The sequence below is a fragment of the Oenanthe melanoleuca genome, unplaced genomic scaffold (assembly GCF_029582105.1).
Source record: "Oenanthe melanoleuca isolate GR-GAL-2019-014 unplaced genomic scaffold, OMel1.0 S001, whole genome shotgun sequence".
In the NCBI taxonomy this organism is placed as follows: Eukaryota; Metazoa; Chordata; class Aves; order Passeriformes; family Muscicapidae; genus Oenanthe; species Oenanthe melanoleuca.
Genome location: NW_026612650.1, coordinates 2,094,201 through 2,115,939, shown reverse-complemented (window position 1 = coordinate 2,115,939; position 21,739 = coordinate 2,094,201). Strand labels below are relative to the sequence as shown.

General features: G+C 46.7%; 1 protein-coding gene across 1 annotated transcript; it reads left to right on the top strand.

Moving 5' to 3' along the window:
- Positions 1–923: 923 nt before the first annotated feature.
- On the top strand, positions 924–1,841 carry LOC130266083 (olfactory receptor 14J1-like). The gene has a single exon (XM_056515403.1). It carries the CDS (start codon positions 924–926, stop codon positions 1,839–1,841), a length of 918 nt encoding a protein of 305 aa, XP_056371378.1.
- The last annotated feature ends 19,898 nt before the right edge of the window (positions 1,842–21,739 follow it).

The window sequence follows — 21,739 nt, the reverse complement described above, 5'->3', positions numbered from 1 at the left end:
GATCCCCATGGACTGTGGGGAGAAGTTGGAGGGGGAAGGAGCCACCCCCATCAGAGCAGATTCCTCCTGCTGTGCAGATGGTGCTGCATGGCCAGGGCTGCTCTCAGCTTTCTCCTCAAGGGAAGGGAAAGGGGCTGTCAGGTGTGTCTGTGTCACTGAGACTCCTGCACTGTCCCACTGGGCATCAGCAGATCTGCCTCTCATCTCCCTAACAAAATGCCTCCTCACCCTCCTGTGCCTACAGACAGCAGCAGCAGCACCTTGGCTTGCAGCATCTCAGTTTGTCTGAGCTGCCCTTAAGGCCCTGCTGCCAGGGAGGTGCCCCTGGGCAATGCCCTGTGCTGGAGGGGTGTGCAGGACAGAGCTGAGCCCCCAGGGCTGGGCTGGGCTCTGGGAGCACTGGCAGGGACAAGGCTTGGATAGAGAGAAACAGCTCCCAGTAGGCACAACACCAGGTAGCAGAGAGCCACACCAAACCTGGATATCCCATCCTGTCTTGCTGCACAGGGAAAGAAACGTGGGTTTAGAAAATCTTGCTTTGAAATCAGATCTTTCAAAATGTTCTCTTTTTTTTTCAAGCACATTTTAAGTGCAGTCATTCTGAAATACAGGCAGGTGTATATGAGCAAAGGGCAGCTATGTGGGACCAGCAGGTCTGACTATACTCGGGCACAAGGACCCCTGTGTTCCCCCTGGGCTCCCCAGTTTTCAGGCGCAGAGCAATGCTTAAAGAGGATTTCTCTCCCTTCATAGATAGCAAAACCCCGAGATCAAAGATTAAAAAAAAAGTGAGAGATATTTCCCCAATGTAAGAGAAGCAATTTTGAGTAGATATGTAAGAAAATAGCATAGGATTGACAAAAGGAAACCTCTCCCAATTACTCTATCTTCTTTTAACAGTCCACCATGGCCATACTGAAGAAATGTCCAACAGCAGCTCCATCAGCCACTTCCTCCTGCTGCCATTGGCAGATACGCGGCAGCTGCAGCTCCTGCACTTCTGCCTCTTCCTGGGCATCTCCCTGGCTGCCCTCCTGGGCAACGGCCTCATCATCAGCGCCGTAGCCTGCGGCCACCACCTGCACACCCCCATGTTCTTCTTCCTGCTCAACCTGGCCCTCACTGACCTGGGCTGCATCTGCACCACTGTGCCCAAAGCCATGCACAATTCCCTCTGGGACACCAGGAACATCTCCTACTCAGGATGTGCTGCTCAGCTCTTTTTCTTTGTCTTCTTCATCTCAGCAGAGTTTTCCCTCCTGACTGTCATGTGCTACGACCACTACGTGTCCATCTGCAAACCCCTGCACTATGGGACCCTCCTGGGCAGCAGAGCTTGTGCCCACATGGCAGCAGCTGCCTGGGCCAGTGGCTTTCTCAATGCTCTGCTGCACACAGCCAATACATTTTCCCTGCCCCTATGCAAGGGCAATGCTCTGGGCCAGTTCTTCTGTGAAGTCCCCCAGATTCTCAAGCTCTCCTGCTCACAGTCCAACCTTAGGAAGCTTGGGATTTCATTGGTGGGTTTCTGTTTAGCATTTGGTTCCTTTGTGTTCATTGTTTTCTCCTATGTGCAGATCTTCAGGGCTGTGCTGAGGATCCCCTCTGAGCAGGGACGGCACAAAGCCTTTTCCACCTGCCTCCCTCACCTGGCCATGGTCTCCCTGTTTCTCAGCACTGGGTCATTTGCCTTCCTGAAGCCCCCCTCCATCTCTTCCCCATCCCTGGATCTGTCCCTATCAGTTCTGTACTCAGTGGTGCCTCCAGCCCTGAATCCCCTCATCTACAGCCTGAGGAACAAGGAGCTTAAGGCTGCTGTGTGGAAACTGATCACTGGATGATTTCCGAAAAAGTGAAATACTGGCCCATTTCTTCAAATGACATGTAATAAAAGCCATCTCTGATTATTTCAGTTGGGCTTGTGTGTTGGCATGTTCTTTCATTTCATTTGCTTTATTTTTATAATTTTACCCACTAAGAAACACCATAATTTGTGCCCTTTCTCATTTTACATTTGTCAACCTTCACTGTGACACAGTCCTTGTCAATGAGGAGCTGTGCTGATGGTGGCTTTTAAGAAAATAAAGTATCTCTCTCTCCAGAGATCTCCTTTCTGTTCCCTTCTCCGGAGCAGCAGCAGCAATGTCTGTGTGCAGAGCTGGGGCAGATCAGTGCTTGATGCTATTATACTGTGTCTTTTTCCTAAGTACTTAATATCAGACACAGTATCGCATCATGGATGGAGAAGGATACAAAAGACGCTCTTTCAGTCACAGTTTATTCCTGGGCGATGGTGTGGCCGGGAAAGAGAGCGAGTTTCTCTGGGAACCGGGTATTCAGGAGAGGGGAATGGGAGTGGCCTTGGCTAGCTGCCAATGGGATGAAGACACAGAGGCGACAGGGACCGGAACCCGACCCCCGGTGGGTACAAGGACACAGGGGAAGGTCACAGGACCGGAAAGGAAGACAGGAACTCGGGTTTGCAGGAAGGAGGTTACAGGATACCTTGATGTAATTTCTTATACCTCAAATACTGAATTACAACAAGTGCTGGCACAGCAGCTGTGCCCAGCAGCAGCAGCACTTGGTGTTGCCAGTGCTGCTCCCGTGCCACTGCCCCGCTGCCCTCCTGCCCCTCGTGTTGCTGCAGGGCCTGAGTGCTCAGGTTCCACCAGGACCCAGACTGTCACAATGGACTCCTGGCTTCCATGTAGCCCCACAGTGTCGCAGTGGCCCCTTGGCTCTGTGGTGCCATGTCATACACAGTGTCACTCTGGTCCTCTCAGTTCCATGAGGCCCCACAGTGTCACAATGGCCCCTTGCTTCCCCAGGGCCCTGCGGTGTCATAATCATCACAGAATCACCCAGGCTTGAAAAGACCTTTGAGAGCATCAAGTCCAACCTGTGACCAAACAATACCTTGTCACCCAGACCATGGCACTCAGTGCCACATCCAGTCTTTCCTGAAATGCTTCCAGGGACAGTGACTCACCCACCTCTCTGGGCAGTCCATTCCAATGCCCAATCACATTCTTTGTGAAAAATATTTCCTGATGTCCAGCCTAAACATTCACTGCTACAGCTTTGCAGCAGTCCCTCCTTGTCCTGTCACTGTTCTCTGGGAAGAGTCTGACCCTCCCCTGGCTGCACCTTCCTGTCAGGGAGTTGTAGAGATTGACGAGGTCTCCCTGAGCCTCCTCTTCTCCAGGATAAACAACCCCAACACTCAGCGATTCCTCACAAGGCTTGTGTTCCAGATCCCTCACCAGCCATGTTGTCCTTCTCTGGACATGCTCCAGCCCCTCCATGTCCTTCCTAAATTGGGGGCCCAGAACTGGACACAGCACTCAAGGTGCTGCCCAACCAGTTCTGAACAAAGGGGAAGAATCATTGCCCTGGTCCTGCTGGCCACACCATTCCTGATCCATAGGAGTCCCAGGAGTTGGATGACAGGAATTTTAGGGATGGTTTGTGATAATGTGTTTTTGATTGTGAGCCATGAAAAGTCTTGATTTTCAATATCTATTCAGACTGCATTAGAAGGTTCTGGGGATCAATATCATTTTGACATTGCTGATATCAATCTATAAAGAGGAAAAAAATACAAAACAAAATCCATTTCTCTCCATTATTTTCAAGATAGTATATTCACTTGGAATAAACTTCTGAAATCTTTCTAAGTAACTACAGAAGTATTGAAAACTTAAATTATTCCCAGGGGCTTTACTTGTTTGGGTGTTTTGAGCAAATGTTTATGAGTCCTTGTCACTGAATTTCTGAACTGAAGAGCTCAAGAAAGAAGAAGCTTTCAGAAAAGTAAAATTCACCAGCAACCTCCAACTGTCTGAGGATCCATCCTCATCAGAGCAGGAATGAGCAGAAATGGGCACAGCTTTGTGGCTGCCCCAGCTCTGGGATGGGCCCTGGGCCTGGAGCAGGAGCAGCTCTGCAGGGCCCCAAGGCCGGGGCTGTTGTGCTGGCCTGGGCAGATAGGATGGCAGCAGGGGCTGCAGAGCTCTCAGGAGCTCAGGGAGAGAGGAGCAGGGCACACAGGGAGCCTCCTTTTGCCTTGGCCAAGCACCTTCCCGATGACCACCCCAAATGGCCACACCCACTGACCACACTGTGCTGACCACCCTCACTGACCAGAACCACTGACCACACCCACTGAACACACCCATTGCCAAGACACCAATGCCCATACCCGCACTGACCACAGCCCACCAAATTTTCCCACTCATGACATCCACAGCCCACATCCCCTGACCACACCCTATGACCACTCTGCACAGCTTGGGCCCCCTGACCACAATCCAATGACCCAAAAACTGACTGTACACCCACCAACCACCCCCAATCACTGCACCCACTGACCACACCCACCGTTCACACATGCTGCCCACACTCAGTGACCAAACTCCTGGCCACCCAAGTGACCACACCCACCTGACCACCCAACTGACCAAAGCCGCTGACCACACACACTGACCATAACCTGACTCAATACACGCCACTGACAGCACCCAGTGACCACATCCACTGACCACCCCAATGACCATGCCCACTGACAACACCCATTGACCACACCAAATAGCCACTCCACTGACCACGCCCACTGAGCACACCAACTGACCACACGTCAGTGACCCACCAACTGTCCACACCCACTGGCTGCAATCCACTGACCACACCCACTGACCATCCAAACTGACCATCACCAATGAACACACCCACTGACCAAACCCACTGCCCAGACACCAATGCCCACACCCCACTACCTACACCCACCGACAGTAGCCACTGACCAAATACAGTGACCACCTCCACTGACCAAACCAAATGGACCTGCTCAGTGTCCACAGCCACTGACAACACCCTTGGCCCACACACCACTGCCTACACCCCACTGACCACACTGACTCACCACACCCACCAACCACTCTGCCACTGACTGCAGCCAATGACGCCACCCATTGATCACCCATGACCACACCAATTGACCATCCAAATGACCACACCTACTTACCACGCCCCACTGACTTCCCAACTGACCACATCCACTGACCACAGCTGCTGATCACAATCTACTGTCCACACCCTCTGCCCTCAACAACTGCCTGGACATCAATGGCCACACCCCACTGACCACACTGCCACTGACCACATACCACTGACCACCTCGAGGGACCACAACCACTGACCACACTTCTACTGCCCACTCCCGCAAACCATACCACAATGGCCATCCACAGCCCACAACCACTGACCACAACTACTGACCATCCTGCACTGCTCACACCCACTGACCACACCCACTGACCACCCCTAACTGAACATCCCTACAGCTACCTTCAAAGTGACTGCACCTACTGTCCACAGCCAGTGTCCACAGCCAGTAACCACACCTTAATGCTCACATAGCACTGACCACCCCTCACTGACCACACCCACTGACTGCACCCCACTCACCTCCCAAATGACCAAACCTCCACTGAGCACACCCACTGAATACATCCACACTGAATGACCACCGAACCGAACATACCAACACTGACCACAACCACTGACCACACCTTCTGTCCACACTCACTTGCCACATCCACTGACCACACCCCACTGACCAAACCTGCTGGCCACATCCACTGCCCACATTCCCCTGCCCACCCAACTCACCACATTCCCTTCCCAAGGGCCAGGGGAACAAGGTCCAGCAGCTGTGCTGGTTCTGCAGAGCCACAACAGCCCCTGGTTCCATGAGTTTCGGTACTGTCAGCAGCAGTTCCTTGGTTCCAGTGATGGCCTTCTGGGTCACAGTGGATGTTCGGTTTCATGAAGTTCTGCAGTGTCACCATGGCCTACCTGGTTCCATGAGCTTCCCTGGTGCCAAAATGGACTCCTTGGATGGGCAGGGTAACAATGGACCATTGGCTCCATGCAGCCCCACTGGGTCACCATGGACTCCTTGGTTCCATGAGGTTCTGGTGGTGTTGCCATGGTCTCCTTGGATCCACAGTGTCACAATGAACCACTGGATCCACGTGGCCCTGCTGTGTCACAATGGGCCCTTGGTTCCATGGGAACCAAGTGTCACAATTGACTCCTTGCTTCCATGGGGCCCCTCAGAGTCAAAATGACGCCTTAGTTCCATGAGGAATACACAAGTCTTTTAGAAACATTGAGAAAACCCTGCCTAACACAGCTGAGAACATCTGCTTGCATTCAAATAAGAAGTGAAATCTGAGGATGGCACGAGCAGCTTCTATCTGCAACAGAGATCCAAGGAAAAGACAGGGACAGAGAATTCAGCTGAAAGACTCAGAGAATTCTGCTTACAGAGATCAGTTCTGGTCACACTGTCCCTTGCAGAAAGGTTGCTATGATACTTTGTGTCTTTTTCCTAATTACTTAAGATCAGACAAGTATCATAGCATGGATGGAAAAGGATACAAAGGAGGCTCCTTCAATCTCAGTTTATTCCATGGCGATGGTGTGGCCGGAAAGAGGGCGAGACTCTCTGGGAACCAGGTATTCAGGAGAGGGGAATTTGAGTGGCCTTGGCTGGCTGCCAATGGGATGAAGACACAGGAGGACTAGGATCAGAATACCCGAGCCCTCGGTGGCCTACAAGGTCACAGGGGAAGGTCACAGGACCAAATGGAGGACATGAACTGGGGACTAGCCGGAAGGAGGTTGCAGGGTATGCTGATACATTCCTTTTACCTCATTTACCGAATTACAACACCTGTCTTTTGTCCCTGGACTCTTTCAGTGTGTAGGTGAAATAAACTACCACTGGAAACCCATACAAAGACCCTTCCTTCCTCCACCATTTCAGGTAACCAGCTGCTGTGTGTGAGTGTGGTGTTTGCTGTGTGATTGGTGTAGCGTTCTCTTCATGGGGATGCTTCAGGAAGCTTGCAACAACCTACCACCTGCTCGTGCTGTAACATATCCCCATCCATCTGTTTGGCCCAGGAAAAAGTTCTGCACCTTTAGGACTGGCTCCGAGAATGAAGAGGGGAAAGACACACGCACAGTTTTTGTGGGCTGAAGTTTCATCTTCACTTCCCTGGAATTCTTTCGCTCTCTTGGTGTGTGTTGTTCTGCAGCACGGACAGTGAGCGGGAGAGAGCTGTCTCCTTTGCTTTTAGTTGTTTTTTTAGCTAGCTGAGGCAGAGAAGTTCCCTGGACTGTGGCTGTTCCTTTTCTTGGAACTGTTCAGCCCTGCTCAGGTACAACCACCCAGAATAACACCAGGTGCTCACGCCTGTGTCCCACTGGGACCAAGACATGGCATTCCAGCACTGGAGCAGCTGATAGAGACTGAGTGAACCAAGATACACCCCACAAAAGGACTCTTTCCAACCACAGAAGGAATTTCTGAACTTGCAATATCTTAAAAGCAACAAGAGGTTTCATTGTTTCATATAATTCAATTTCTTATGTGTGTGAGTACTTTCGTATTAAATAAACAGTTCCTTCCACTTTTCTCTGTTGGGAGATCAAAATTATAAAAGACGAGGCAACTGAGAGACCTTTTAAAAGATGATTTATTGCCTCATGGTGTTAATCTCATAGAAGGATGAGACAAGAAAGGTGTTACAGTCAATGCCATCGTATCAGAAATCGTCTAATTCTTAGTTAGAATGCCTTATGTTAGTTTTTCAGCAAACCACATACTTCTATGAAACTTGGTAGCATCTTTTTATGCCAATTATTAATTGCTTTCCTTTTCGTGGCGTTGCCGCAATGCATCATTTCTTAATCAATCATGTAACATGCCACAAACCTACGTTCATATATCTTAAATGTCTTATTTTTTAACAGGTTTCATTGCTAAACTTTAAAATCTTTTACTCTCTTTATTAAAATATTGCTTTGCTTATGTAATGCATATCTCTGTTTACTAAAAACATATTTCTACTTGAACAACAAACGTATATCCTTGTTTCATGTTTGTTTCAATATTCTAATTCTCAAAGCCTTCTCCAATGCCTTAGATCACACATTGTTTCTATTTCTGTCTCTGAGCATGAAAGCACGAGGCCCTGAGAGCTCTCTGTGCTCGCAACTCCCAAATCTCTCCCTCTCTCTTGAACCAGGAATACTCCCTTGAGAGCTTTGTCAGTCATTTGCTGTATACACTGAAACAGACAAGGCACCATTATTAATACAACTCTTATGACAATTAATAAATACAGATTCAATTTTAGAAGTTCTTTTCACCAAGGTGCAAAATTCCATCCATTAAACAAGTCATCTAACCAAGATCCGTGGTTAACCCTAATCTTGGAAACTCCTCCTTTTAATTGCTGTATGCGTTTATGGATAGATTCTGAATGATCAGATCGATTCATACAACACATTCCAATAACTTCTTCACACTTGTGTCCATGTGCTAGTAAGACAAAATCAATTGCAGCCCTGTTTTGCAAAGTTGCATGTCTCACATCTTTGACATCAGCTAACAAACCATCAGTGCACAAGAAGTAGCATTGGTTTGCTTACTTAGCCAACAACCCAATGTATCCAACTGCTTTAATGCTACTGCAGAGGCAAGTAAAGGTAAAAGTGTGGATGTTGAAAGCCTTTTTCCAAAACCCCAAGGTTTGAAATCCTCTTTACATTCTGATTCATAAAGATGAACAAATCTTTTTCCTCTGCATCTACTTTCAGTGATCATTTTTCTACTCGGTGTTAGCAAAGTAAGCCTCCCCAAGCTATATGTACAGCCTGGTAATTGTGATGGAATAACAGGCCAAGCTCTATCTCCACAAATAAAAAACATCCCTGGTGGCAGTTGTACAGGTGAGTCAACAGGCCATGCAAGTATTGGGGAAGTATAGTTACACCAAGAAGTCTGGTTTCTATACAGTTGGTGATGAGGGGAAGCATCTTTGATCAGCAAAGACTCTTTCCCTGGATAGCTGAATTTAACACAAAAGTCCATTTTTACTGAGCTAAGAAGATCTATTTCCTGAGGTTTTGAGGATGCCTGGGAAAGGTCTCCTGCTCAATAATTCCAGGCATCTACAGGATTGTAATCCCAACTCCACATGATGCCAGTGCTTTTACTTCCTAAAGCACAAGTTGTCTTGATCTTTTCTGGCCATGCATCCCCAGGAAGCCTCATTAAAAGTGGAAAAGGGATTTTCTGGGGTTGTAGTGGCTAAACATACAGTGTCCAAGCCAGATGCATTTGCTAAAGTCACCTAAACTTTTGTTCTGGGCTGACTAATGGGCAATGTCGCACTACTAAAAGCAAACACAACAATAAAACAGTGTAAGTCTAATATTTGATTTAGTTCCATGCTTCACTTTTATTTCTAGAAAATCTTTCAACACATTTATTTTTTGTTTTCTCCCAAACTTGCTCTGGGAGAGAACAAAGATAAGCCACTAAGTTATTTTGTTTGCATTCAACTTTACAAATTTGAATATTTTCTTATTCTTTCAAAAATTCTTTTCTGCACTCCTACCTGAGAGTGGAGATACAGGGGCTATTTCTTTCTTCGTGACCTACTACAACCAAAAACTCAATGACTTTATACCTTGTTTCTGACTCTAAAATAAAATAGCACAATATACACCAGGCTTTTGCTAAAGAAACTCCACAATACCAGCAATTCCCACACTTTTTATTTGACATAAAAACTCAAGGTTCACAATTTTAGCAGATGGGTCAAAATACATCAGTCATTAACTAATCTCTGTGTTTCTCACATCTGTGGTTATTATTACTCTGTTCATGGATTTGTCAATGTGTTTCTGCACATGATATGGTTTCACATTCTTTGCTGGAATCCACTTAGGTCCTGTTCCTGTGGAAACATAAGCATTAACCTTTGCACCAGGTTAGTAGAGAAAACGGACCCTCAATTTACCCTTTCTCTGGGTTTCTAATTAAAACTAAAGGATTTTCTTCTATCATTGTCTGTGTCCTATTAGAAAAATACCTAAATTGGCGGATCTGGCTTTGCAAAGGAAATGTTAAAAAAACTAAAAACAGACAAAGCTTTATTTAATTGCATCTGGGGAGTTGCCTGTCTACTCCACCTTTCTGTTTATCTAAAAGAGATTTCAGAGTGTGATGGGTTCTTTCAATAATAGCTTGACTCGTGGGAGTGTAGGGAGTACCAAAAATGTGGCTGATTTTTGAGCTGTATATGCAGGACCATTGTCTGTTTTGATTTCCTGAGGTACTCCTAACAAAGCAAATGTTTGTGAAAAATATTGACAAGCAGGATTAGTTGTTTCTTCTGTGTGTAAGGAGGCAAAAACTGCACCTGAAAAAGTGTCTACTGATACATTGATGTTTTCAAATTTCCCAAAAGATGGATATTTGGTCATATCAGTTTGCCATAATGTCAGGCTTTGTAACCCTTGTGGGTTGACAGCTCTTGTGGACATAGGGGGTTGCACAAGTTGACAATCAGGACAAGCATTTATAATTGCTTTTTCTTGATCCTTAGAAACATGAAACATTTGCATAAGTACTTGTGTAATTTGGTAAAAAAAAGGCATGACTTAATTTAGCTTGCTCAAAGATGTTAGGCAAGGCTCTTGTAACAGCCATTGTCAATTTATCTGCTCTTGCGTTTCCTTCTGCTAAGAATCCTGGAAGTGACAAATGTGCCCTAATATGGGAAACAAAATATTTGTTAGTTCTCTGTTGTATAATTCTGTAAAGACATGTAACATAATGACACAGATTATCATTGCTAACATATTTTCTAACCGATCCTTCTATTCTTCTAACAATATTAGCAACATAAACGGAATCTGTAATTAAATCAAAAGGTTCTTGAAAAAGAGTGGAAAAGTTCTGACAACTGCTGCTAACTCGACAGTTTGAGGGGAGCCCTCTACTGTTTGAATGCTTGATTCCCATGGTTTAGTTTTCTGATTTTGCCATACTATTACTGATTTGTGTGTTTTCCCTGAACCATGAGTAAAGATTGTTACAGCGTCTAAAGGCACTTCACTCAACATAGGTTTTTCTCTAAACCTCAGCTTGGCTTGCAAACATCTGTGACTCAGAAAGTGGGTAGAGCAAGCACCTGAATAACCTAACAATGCAATTTGTAAGTCTTCTGAATTTTGCAAAGCCCAATCAAAATATTCTTCTTTCAAGGGAAAATAAATCACTCCAAATTCTTGGCCTACTGTAGTTAGCAATCTTGCTCTTGCTCTGATTATGATCTGAGCAATCACTTCTAACATAAAAATTGTCTTTGGCCACCTGAAAGGCATAATAAATCCACTCTATTATCAGCACTTCTTTTTCAGAAGTGTCCCATTGAAAAATGAGACCACAGAGTTGCAGTTCTTCTCCTAATATCCCTAGGAAAAAAAAATATTTAGAAATAGTACATCTGTGTGCTTGTCTTTGTTGAAGAGCTTCAGTAATTTTTTCAAGAGCGTTTTCAGCTTCAGGCATAAAAGTTCTAGGAGTTTTAATATTGCAGTCTCCTCTTAATGAATCAAGAGGTGATGCACGTTCATCATTAGTAATGCCCAAAACAGGTCTAATCTAATTAGTTACTCCCAGAAGTTGCTGTAAATCTTGCAAAGTGGTACCACAAGTAGCAAGTTGTATTTTTTGTGGCCTATTGTGGCCCTTGTTGACTATTCTGATATTTGCCATACTAAATACTTCCATGGTGAGATTCCTTGTATTTTTGATATAGAAATTTCTAGTCCAGCATTCTGAACTTCTGTAATAAAACAATCAGGAGTCTTTTGCATCTCTCCTTGTGTCCGTGCTGCAATAAGCAAATCGTCCATGTAATGTAAAATCATTGCTTGAGGATATTTCTGTCTGGCTTTCTGTTAACTCAGACCTCGAAAACTCTCCGGTTGCTGAGTTGTTGCTGTGTTGTCACACGGTGGCACTGCACACTCATTTTTGAGTTTCCCATCAAGTCTGCATTCTGTCTCCCGTATCTTACTGGCATAGCTAAAAGTTTTTCATGTGCTAAATCAAGGTCACCATCTTTGATTGCTTTACACCTAATATCAGTGCAATCTCTCAGCTTTAAGTTGTTTTTGGACATTCTTTTAATTTTACTAGACTTTAGAGGTCTGTGGGGTGAGGAAGGAACATATCACTCTCTTGTTTTGAATCAATCTCTTCTTCAGGAGTTGAATCACTGTCTTGCTGTTGCATACTCACAACAGATTTACAGCTTTCAATTTCTCATTTTTCCCTTCATTAGCAGTTTTAGAGGCATCTAAAGGTAACACAGACGTGGTAGAAGCAGCAGCTATAGGATACAGCAGAATCTAAAGAGTGAGACCAAACCAGGGAAGAAGCTGAATGAAGCACTGCAGGCAGGCTGTTTACTGAAAATGTCAACAAGTATACGGCTTATTGGGAGTAATTTAGCAGCCACAAAATCTTTATGGGTGGTCACTTCATAAAGTTTTAATTCTACAGAGTCCCAAAGAGAATTGGAAAAAGCAGAGGCAAGAACAGTGTCTGCAATATTTTTCTATGCCCAGCATAAAAGGTCTTTTGATTTGGCACAGCACGTGAATTAGACCTTATCAAAGCTTTTAAATGAATATAAATGTCTCCCTGTTCCCTGAACATTTCTTGTCCCATGTTCCCCAAAGCTCACCTGTCATCCTGTCACAGGTTTTCTTTTAGACAGGCTCCAGCTGGGCACAACCGCAAGCTCAGTTTTCTGTTTTCTTTCAACAGCCAATAGAGTCTGTTCCTCCACCATTTCAGGAGCAATTAAATCCACAGATTTTCTGTTTCAAACCAGCAGCCTTTAACTGCTGCATTTGGGGCTGATAGCTTGATAAAATCAATTGCTCCTCAATACAAGTGCACCAATTATTGGGTGATCAAAATTATGAGACACGGGGCAGCTGAGAGACTTTTTTAAAAGATGTTTTACTGCCTCATGGCGTCAGCGTCATAGAAGGATGAGACATTAAAGGTGTTATAATTAATGCCATAATATCAGAAGCCATCTAATTCCTAGTTGCAATGCCTGATGTTAGTTTTTTGGCCAATCACATACTTCTACACAAGTTGGTAACATCTTTTTATACCAATCATTAATTGCTTTTCTTTTTGTGGCTTTCCTGCAATGCATCATTTTCCAACCGGCCATATAACACTTCAAAAACTTATATTGATACATCTTAAACTTCTAACTAACTTTATAAAAGGTTCTCTTTATAAACATTAAAATCTTTGACTCTCTGACTTAACATATTGCTTTGCTTACGTAATGCATATCTCTGTTTGCTTAAAACATATTTCTACTTAAAAACTTATATCCTTGTTTTTTCTCTGTTTCAATGTTTTAATTCTCAAAGCCTTCTCCAAGGTCTTAGTTCAAACCTTGTATCCATTTCTGTCTCTGAGCCTGAAAGCACAAGGCCCTGAGAGCTCTCCGTGCCTGCATTTCACAAACATTGGAACCTCCAGTCCTCTGGGACCTCCCCAGTGAGCCAGGACTGATGAAAGATGATGGAGAGCAGCATGGGGAGCTCATCCAGCAGCTCCCTCATCCCCCTAGGATGGATCCCATCTGGTCCCAGACACACCTGTGAGCATCTGAGTGGCTCAGCAGGTCACCAGCTGCTTCCTCCTGGATGACAGGGTGTCCTGGTTTAGGGCAAATTTAGGAAGAAAATCTCTGAATGGGGTCCCTCTAGGAAACAGATTCAAGCAGTCCCTCCCTCACCTGCTTCGGGGAAATATTTCCTCAGAGTGACGTGGAAAAAAAGCTGTTTATTTAACAGACAAAACATTTCTCAGCACAAAAATGGACAATACTAAACAGCAAAACATCTCGCTGCTCTGAAGAGATGACAAATTCAGAATGCCCCTTCTGTGGGTTGCAGCCCAGCTCACTCAGTCTGTTCTCAGTCCCGCCAGCTCTGGAAATGCCACGACCAGGCCAGGTCTGGTGGGCCACAGGTGTGAGCTCTTGGTGCTCTTCTGGGTTTTCAGTCCAGAGCAGGTTCAAACAATTCCAAAAAAAAGGAAAAAAACCAACAGTTCAGGGGACTTCTCTGCCTCAGCTAGCCAAAAACTAACCAAGAGCCAAGGAGAGCTCTCTCCTGCTGTCTGCTGCAGACAACACAGTCAGTGTGAAAGATGCTGGGGAACAAGTGCAGTCTCTGATAACAAACTCTGCACCTCCTCTCACCCTTCACCCCTGGAACCAGTCTTAAAGCTGCAGCACTCAATATTCAACACCAACAGAAAAGACGACTGGGGATATACAAGCATCATAAATTCACCCCAAGACACAGGGGCTCTCTTCTGCTCCCTGTCCCCATCTAGCAGCTCGGAACACTTGTCCTGAGAACAACCTGGCTTATTGTTTGAAACTGAATAAAAGAAGGCATTAAGTACCTCAGCCTTTTCCTCATCTTTGGTGACCATATCCCCTGCAATAAGGAAAGGAGGTTGGTCTCACCCCTCCTTTTGCCATTAATGTATTTATAAAATAACTTTTGTTATCCTTCACAGACCTGTCCAGGTTAAGTCCTAATTGTTAATTCACCTCTCTAATTTTCTTTTTTCATGACCTAACAATATCCTTAATCATAACCTCATTTGACTGCCCTTCTGTGCAAACAAGATGCATCCTCTTTTTCTCCCCCAGGTTCCTCCAAACAGCTGCATGTGCAGCAAGGCCAGTCAATTTCCTTGCTGTCTCACCTTTTTGCACACTAGGACAGAATGTTCCTTCTCCCTTAAGATTTCTTACTGGACACCTTTGTTTTTAAGGGCTGTTTCACATAAAAATCAGTACCTCATTTGGTACTCTCCAAATCTGTATCATGAATGCAGGCCAAAGTCTGCTCTCCCTATGTCTGGGGAAGAAATTTTGTTGATGCCCTCCTTCCACACAGTATTGAAAACTCCATTATTTCATGGTCACTGTACCCCAGGCAGCCTCCGACCACCCCATCTCCCACCAGCCCTTCTCTGTTTGTGAACAGCAGGAGACAGAGCTTTCCTGGGAAGTGGCAGTGTTGCTAAAAATTCGGTAACATAAAAAAGTCCTTAACACCCATGCAGCATTAAAAAGCAGCATTCTTTATTTGGCTGGATGCTCAGGGGACAGCTCCTCCTGAAGCTGTGCATGCTGAGTACAGGAAAGTTTCTGTTTATATTCTGTGTTTTGCACACATATCCATTGATTATCCTGGACTAAACACATATGAAAATCATTTCCCCCAGATCATTAACATATTTCCCCTCCCCTCTACCCATGTGTTCTTCTGTTCTGGGAGTCTCTCTGGTGGTCCCTGGTGGTCGTGGACCCCAATGTTCCAGTCAGCCTGGCTGAGCTGGCAGGACACTGAAACTGGTGAATTCCAGTTCCCATTCTTACACAATGGGCATTGTGTGGATTCCAGAGGCCAGTGGTTTTGGAGAATAAGCATTGTGTTATCTCACCTGGGGTAGGCAGTTTATCATCTTGTAAACTGAGGTCACAGAGTGGGCTATGACATCACAGAGTGGGCTATGGGAGGTCACTGAGCAGCTATGACATCATAGGGTGTGTCTGTGCCTTGACAGAGCAGACTGTGACCTCACAGGGGGCTCTGTGACATCCCAGCAGGGCTGTGTGAGGTCACTGGCTTGGTCACTCTGCCCCAGCCCCCCTCACAGTTTCCCCAGAGAATTCCAAGGCTGTTCATGCCCAGCAGGGTCTCCTGTTCCTCTGTATCCCCTAGGTCCACCTGGAGCCACAGCCTCCCCCAAGGATGTTCCACAAATCAACCCCAGAGCCTGACACAGGGACAAGGGCCAGGGCTGAGTGACCAGGACATCAAGGACGTGGATTATCCAGGTCACTGGGGCCTGGTCTTGGTTCCCCAGGGCAGGAAAGGTGTCTGGCAGCTGGAGCAGGGTGAGGGAAGGGCCTCCAAGGTGGGGCTGGAGCCCTTTGGCTGTGAGGAGAGGCTGAGGGAGCTGGGCTTGTCCAGCCCGGAGCAGGGAGGGCTGAGGGGCTCCTCACGCCAGCCTGGCAGTGCCAGCCAGGAGCTGATGGGGAACACAGAGCCAGGCTCTTCAGTGGGGGCCTGGGGGGAGACAAAACACAATGGGTGGAAGGGGAATGAGGGAAGATCAGACAGGACATGTGGAAACCTTTGTTCCCATGGGCTCCAACAGGCTCTGAGATGCTGCCCCATTCCCTGTCCTTTGGGATTTTCAAATTCACACCAAAGCAAGCTTTAAACCATTTGGTCTGACCCAGTTTCTAACAAGTTGGGCTGCAGACCTGCTGAGGTTCTTTTCCAACCTCAGCTCCCTGATGATCCCAGGAACGTGCTGCTCCCCATTTTGGAATGGGCCAGAGCAGATGGTTATGGGACAGGAGCCCTCTGGGGTTGTAGCAGACCTGCAGCCTTCACAGTGCACAAGCACATCTCATAAGCTGGGGCATTTGAGTACTTGAAGAAATATCAAAGTTTTCCCACTAGGAGAGTACAGAAAAACTGTTTAAATGGCCATGTCTAAGGACATCTCTTCACTAGACCACGTGGTTCCATGGCCATCCCATTGATCCCAGATTGCCTCCTCCAGTTGTTCTCTAATGTTCCACAGTAACCAACATATTAACTGTGTCTACATCTATCACAGAATCACCCTTTGTCTTTGTCTAAAACTGTTCCTGAATGGAAATCCCTTGTGTATGAAGAACACATCAGATAATGCTTTGACATTGCACAGAGCTGAGGGAAGAATTATAATGTTTATTAAAATTATACGATTGTTACATTTTTTATGTTGGCCATGAAGAGAAACCTGTCTATGCCTCTGAGTCTCACCAGTTCATGACCCCAAAGGACACAAACCTGATGAGTTGTGGTTTCCACTGCAGTGGTGACACTTGCACCTCCCTCCATCCCCACAGCAGAGCTCCCTTGTCCCAGAAAGTCCCTGGCCATGCAGTGATGAAGGAAACAGGACAGGCTGTGGGGATCAGGGGCAGGGCATGGCCAGGGATTTGGGGTGGCTGTGAGCCCAGGGCTGGAGCCAGCCCTTGGCCTTGATGAACCTCATCCCATTGTCCTGGGCCCATGGCTCCAGCCTGTGCAGATCCCTCTGCAGAGCTTCCTGCCCTGCAGCACAGCCACACTCCCACCCAGCTGGGGCTCACCTGGAAACTGACTGAGGGTGCCCTCGATGGCCTCGTCCAGATCAGCAAGAAAGAGGCTAAACTGCCCTGGCCCCAATCCTGAGCCCTGGGGACACCCCTGGATGTGGCTCCAGTGCCCAGCACTCCTTGGGCCTGGCCATCCAGCCAGATTCCAACCCAGGGAACAGATGCTGCACAGGCTGATGGATCAAGTTCCTGTGAGCCCAGAATATTGGCATTAGTGCAGCTGTAGTTGTGCACAAGAGAGCTCTCCAGCCACTTTCTCTCTTTTCTCCTTCTGGGCATGGATGGAGCTCCTGACTTCAGTGTGTGACTCGTGTGTGCAATACAGGAAAAAACACAGGAATTCTGGACAGCAAACCAGTATGATTTTGCAGAAACCCATTTATTGTTTACAATTCACCCTAATTATCCATTTCTAGAACCATCACCCATGTGGGGACACACTTTACAACTGGTAATTTTAGGGCATTGATCCACCCATTCAAACCCCTAAAAGTCTGTAATTGGCGGTCTTCAGGATCTTTGTCGCCTCCCGTTATCTTGAATTTTCTAATCTTGGTATTTTGTGTTTTCAACTTTTTCTCTCCTGATTTAGCATAGTTTAAGTTCCTTGGGCCTTGGAGGGGGGTTTCAACAAGTTATCGAAAACTCCTAAAGTTTTCTCACACCGTGCACCTGTTATAAACACTGGTCTAAACTAAGAAACACACAAAAACAGCTAGCGTATGAAAGATGCATGTGAACAAACAGTAAAACATGCAAAAATAACTAGACAGCAAAACATAGCAATTGAATAGAGATTTTGGCTGGCGCATGCAAGGCCCAGATTTGAACAGACATGTCCACCGTGGCCTAAACCTTGTCCAGCATTACTACAGTGCAAAGAGCAAATCTGGGCAGAATCGGGGCAGGGACGGTTTGGGGCATCTTGGGATCAGCACTGGGCACGAACGTGTTTTCCATTGGTCTGAGACTGTCTGCTGTGGAAAGTGAATGCAATATGCAGCATGTTTTTATGGATCTGTGCCTTCCCTTGGTTTGTTTGCTTACAATAAATGAACATCCCTCGGTGTCTCAGGCAGCTCCTTCTGCAAGGAAAGCAGCTGGGAGTTGGTGCCAAGGAGCTGAAAGCTGCAGGCACAGCCTGGAGTGGAGGAAGCTCAGATTTGCACAAGGCTGCTCTGAGTCCCAGGGGTTGGATGGGGGAAATGGTGGGGTGGGGGTAGGGACAGAGTCTGATTGATTGTCAGCCATAAAGGGTTTTGATTTTCATATCTATTCAGACTGCATTAGGAGGTGCTGGGGATCAATGTCAACTGGACATTGGTGATATCAGTGTATAAGCAGGAAAGGAATAAATGTGGAAAAAAAAGATCTTCTCTCTTTTTGTTTTTAAATGAAATATGTTACAAATGGAATGAAAGCTTAGAGAAATCCTGTCTTATGCTCAGATTTCTGGCAGTAGCTCTGTTTCAGGCAACCTGCACCCAAATTGCTCTTTCTCACAAGTTCTTTAGAATGGCTGATTAGGTATAGTCTAAATTGAATTATTTACTGAATGGAATCAACATAAAGAGAGAAGAATCTTTAAATGGACTACTTACTGCACAGGATAAATAAAAGAAGTACAGGTAAATACAAACATAGTGCACAATAAAGTTACCTATATTACAGCTAGTGAAGAAATAGCACAGACCAGGAGTCAATGTAACTTACCACCGAATTGATGAGGGAGTACACATGGCCCTTTCACTCAGCTTCCAGAAATGGAACCACAAAGATGCATCCAGATTGGGAGAGAAGCCCTGCCCATGTGCAGGGACTAGGCAGAAGAATTCTGCCTTGTCAAAGTTTTGTGTGGCTTTTATAGTCTTTTAAGTGAAATGTGAGTTACTCAGAAATTCAAGGCTTAGTCTCCCTTCAGTCTCCCGAGACAAGCTGTTCATGGTGAGCTAGGAATTCCACATGCCTGGCACCAGAGAGAACTCAGGACAGGACAGGTGTCCAGCCTGGGTTATCTCAGCAATTCCTGAGAGGGGGAAGATGCCCTGAGTTATGGCCCAGCTGATGGACGGAACAGATGAGCTCTGCTGGGCCATAGGGGAAGTCCTGCTGCAGGAACCTCATGGAACCAAGGGCGCATTGTGACATTGTGATGCCTCCTGGAACCAAGGAGACCATGGTGACACCAATGAACCTCATGGAACCAAGGGTCCATTGTGACACTTTGGAACTACAGAGACCATTGCTGAGCACAGAACCTCATGGAACCAAAAGTCCATTGTGACAGATCAAGGCCTCATGGATCCAAAAAGAGCATTGTGACACTGTGGGGCCCCATGGACCCAAATATCCACTGTGACAGTACAGAACCTGGGGGAACCAAAGGGGCCTTTGTGACATTGCAAGGCCTCAGGGAACCAAGGAGTGCAAAGGTCGCAAACATTCCTTGCAGGATTCTATTTTGGGGAAGGGGAACATCCTTGGTGGAGACTTGGGCTGGCACACAAAGAAGGAGTATGTCAGTTTGCAGTGGGAAAATTTAGGAGCCTGAGATTGCTTCCAAAAAACCAAAAAGAAACCCCCTTTTTGAGTTCCACCAGTTCTCAGAGACTCACTGGAAAGGAAAATGTAAAGAACCTTAAAAAACTGAAGCACCTAGAGGCATTAATCCCCACTCAGTGTTGTTACTGACAAAGGCTCTCAAGAGACTAGTCAAAGCAGATAATTGGAGGCCATGACTGCACAAAGCTCTCAGAGACTCCAAGGCAAAAGCAAAACCCAAAGTCCTCTAAAAAACCTGCAGTCCCTGGGAGCATGAAGGAGCCCCCAGGGCCATTCCTGACCAAGGCTCCCCAGAGACTGGTCCCAGCAGATCCCTGAGGCCACTAGGATGTGGGGAGATGCTGAGGGCAGCACAAGGGGTGACAGTGCCCAGCCTTGCTGGGGCTGTGCCAGGAGGCCCCAGTGCCTCAGGACAAGGTGTCTCCTCCCAGCCCTTGGTGGCACACACCCTGCTGTGCCCCAGGGCACCAAGACTTGGCTTCTCTTTGTCCCCACCTGTCCTCTCTGCCTCCAATTTCCTGCTCTAACTGGAACCTGGGGACACTTTCTCAGTCCTGTCCCTCAGTGGGACCCATGAATTGTATCAGAAACTTTAGAGTTCAATTCTGAGTGAATTCTTGACAGGTTTCCTAACAAACCATGGCTGTGCCTTGATTTCCCTCTGGTCTGGTGCAGTTCATCAGGAAGGTTATCAACTCCAGTTATGGAGAAATACATCAAAGAGCTTCTGAGAAATACACATTTCTATTTTGAAGGGTGTATTCTATACTGTTGTGTTTAGAGCAGATGAGATTGCAGCATTCTGTGAGTGATATTGATCCAGGGTATCTCCTCAGGAGGTCTGGCCTTCTCAGAGAAGCTGTGCCTTGAGGTCTGACCCAGTGTGGACAACCTGGCTCCACATTCACCTGGCTGCACTCGGAAAAAGAGATTTTTTTTCCCATTTATTTATTTATTTATTTATTTAATTTTTTAAAAAAATTTTTATTTTTTTAAGCAGTCTAAAACTCCTAATTTTCTCCACTGCAATCAGACACACTCCTCAGGTTTGTGCCAGTCCAAGGTGCCACCAAATCCACCCCAGACCTGCCCTGGGCCACCTGTGAGGGTGGATCATCATCCCAACCTGCACTGGCCACTGCCAGGGGCTGTGGCCATGGACATTGCACTGACCCCACTGCTGGGTTTGGGGACGACAGCAACCATGAGAAATTCAAGTATTGTTGCAAACATTGGGGAGGACTGGGACATACTGGGGAACACTGGGAACCCTCTGGGAGGCACTGGGATGTACTGGGGGTGATACTGGGAAATACTGGGACAAACTGGGGACACTGAGGCTTATGATGGATGACACTCTGGGGAACTGGAAGGGACTGGGAATAAACTCAGGTGTATTGGGTGGGACTGCAGTGTACTGCAGATGAACTGGGCTGTACTGGGAGAGACTGCAGGGGCACTGGGACTTTACTGGTCTGTACTGGGGATGAACTGGGCTGTACTGGGAGGGTCTGGAGGGGCACTGTAGTTGTATTGGGCTGTACTGGGCTGTACTGGGCTGTACTGGGAGGGTCTGGAAAGGCACTGAGGTTGTACTGGGTTGTAGTGGGGATGAACTGGGCTGTACTGGGAGGGACTGCAGGGGTTGAATGGGCTGTTCCCGCCTCTGCCGCCTCCCATTTGCCGATAACCCTGCCCATCACACCTGCAGCCAATCAGAGCGGGGGATCAGGGCCTCGGGGGATGTTCCTGGTGTCGCCGCCATCTTTTCATTTTGCCTGTAACTCCCATCATAGCCTGCAGCCCGACAGAGCCTCATTGGAGCGCCTAAAACTCTTGCCGTGCCCTGTGTCCTAAGGAGCCCGGTTAGAGCTCCTCGACCACCCCCGAAGTTCTCCTGAGCTGTATATGTTCCGCCCTTAGGACCTCCAGTTATGCCTTGGATGCAAAAGTGTCCCCAAGTGCATTCCCGGACACCCAGATGCCCCGTCCGAGCCACTTCCTGGACTACAGCTCCCATCATG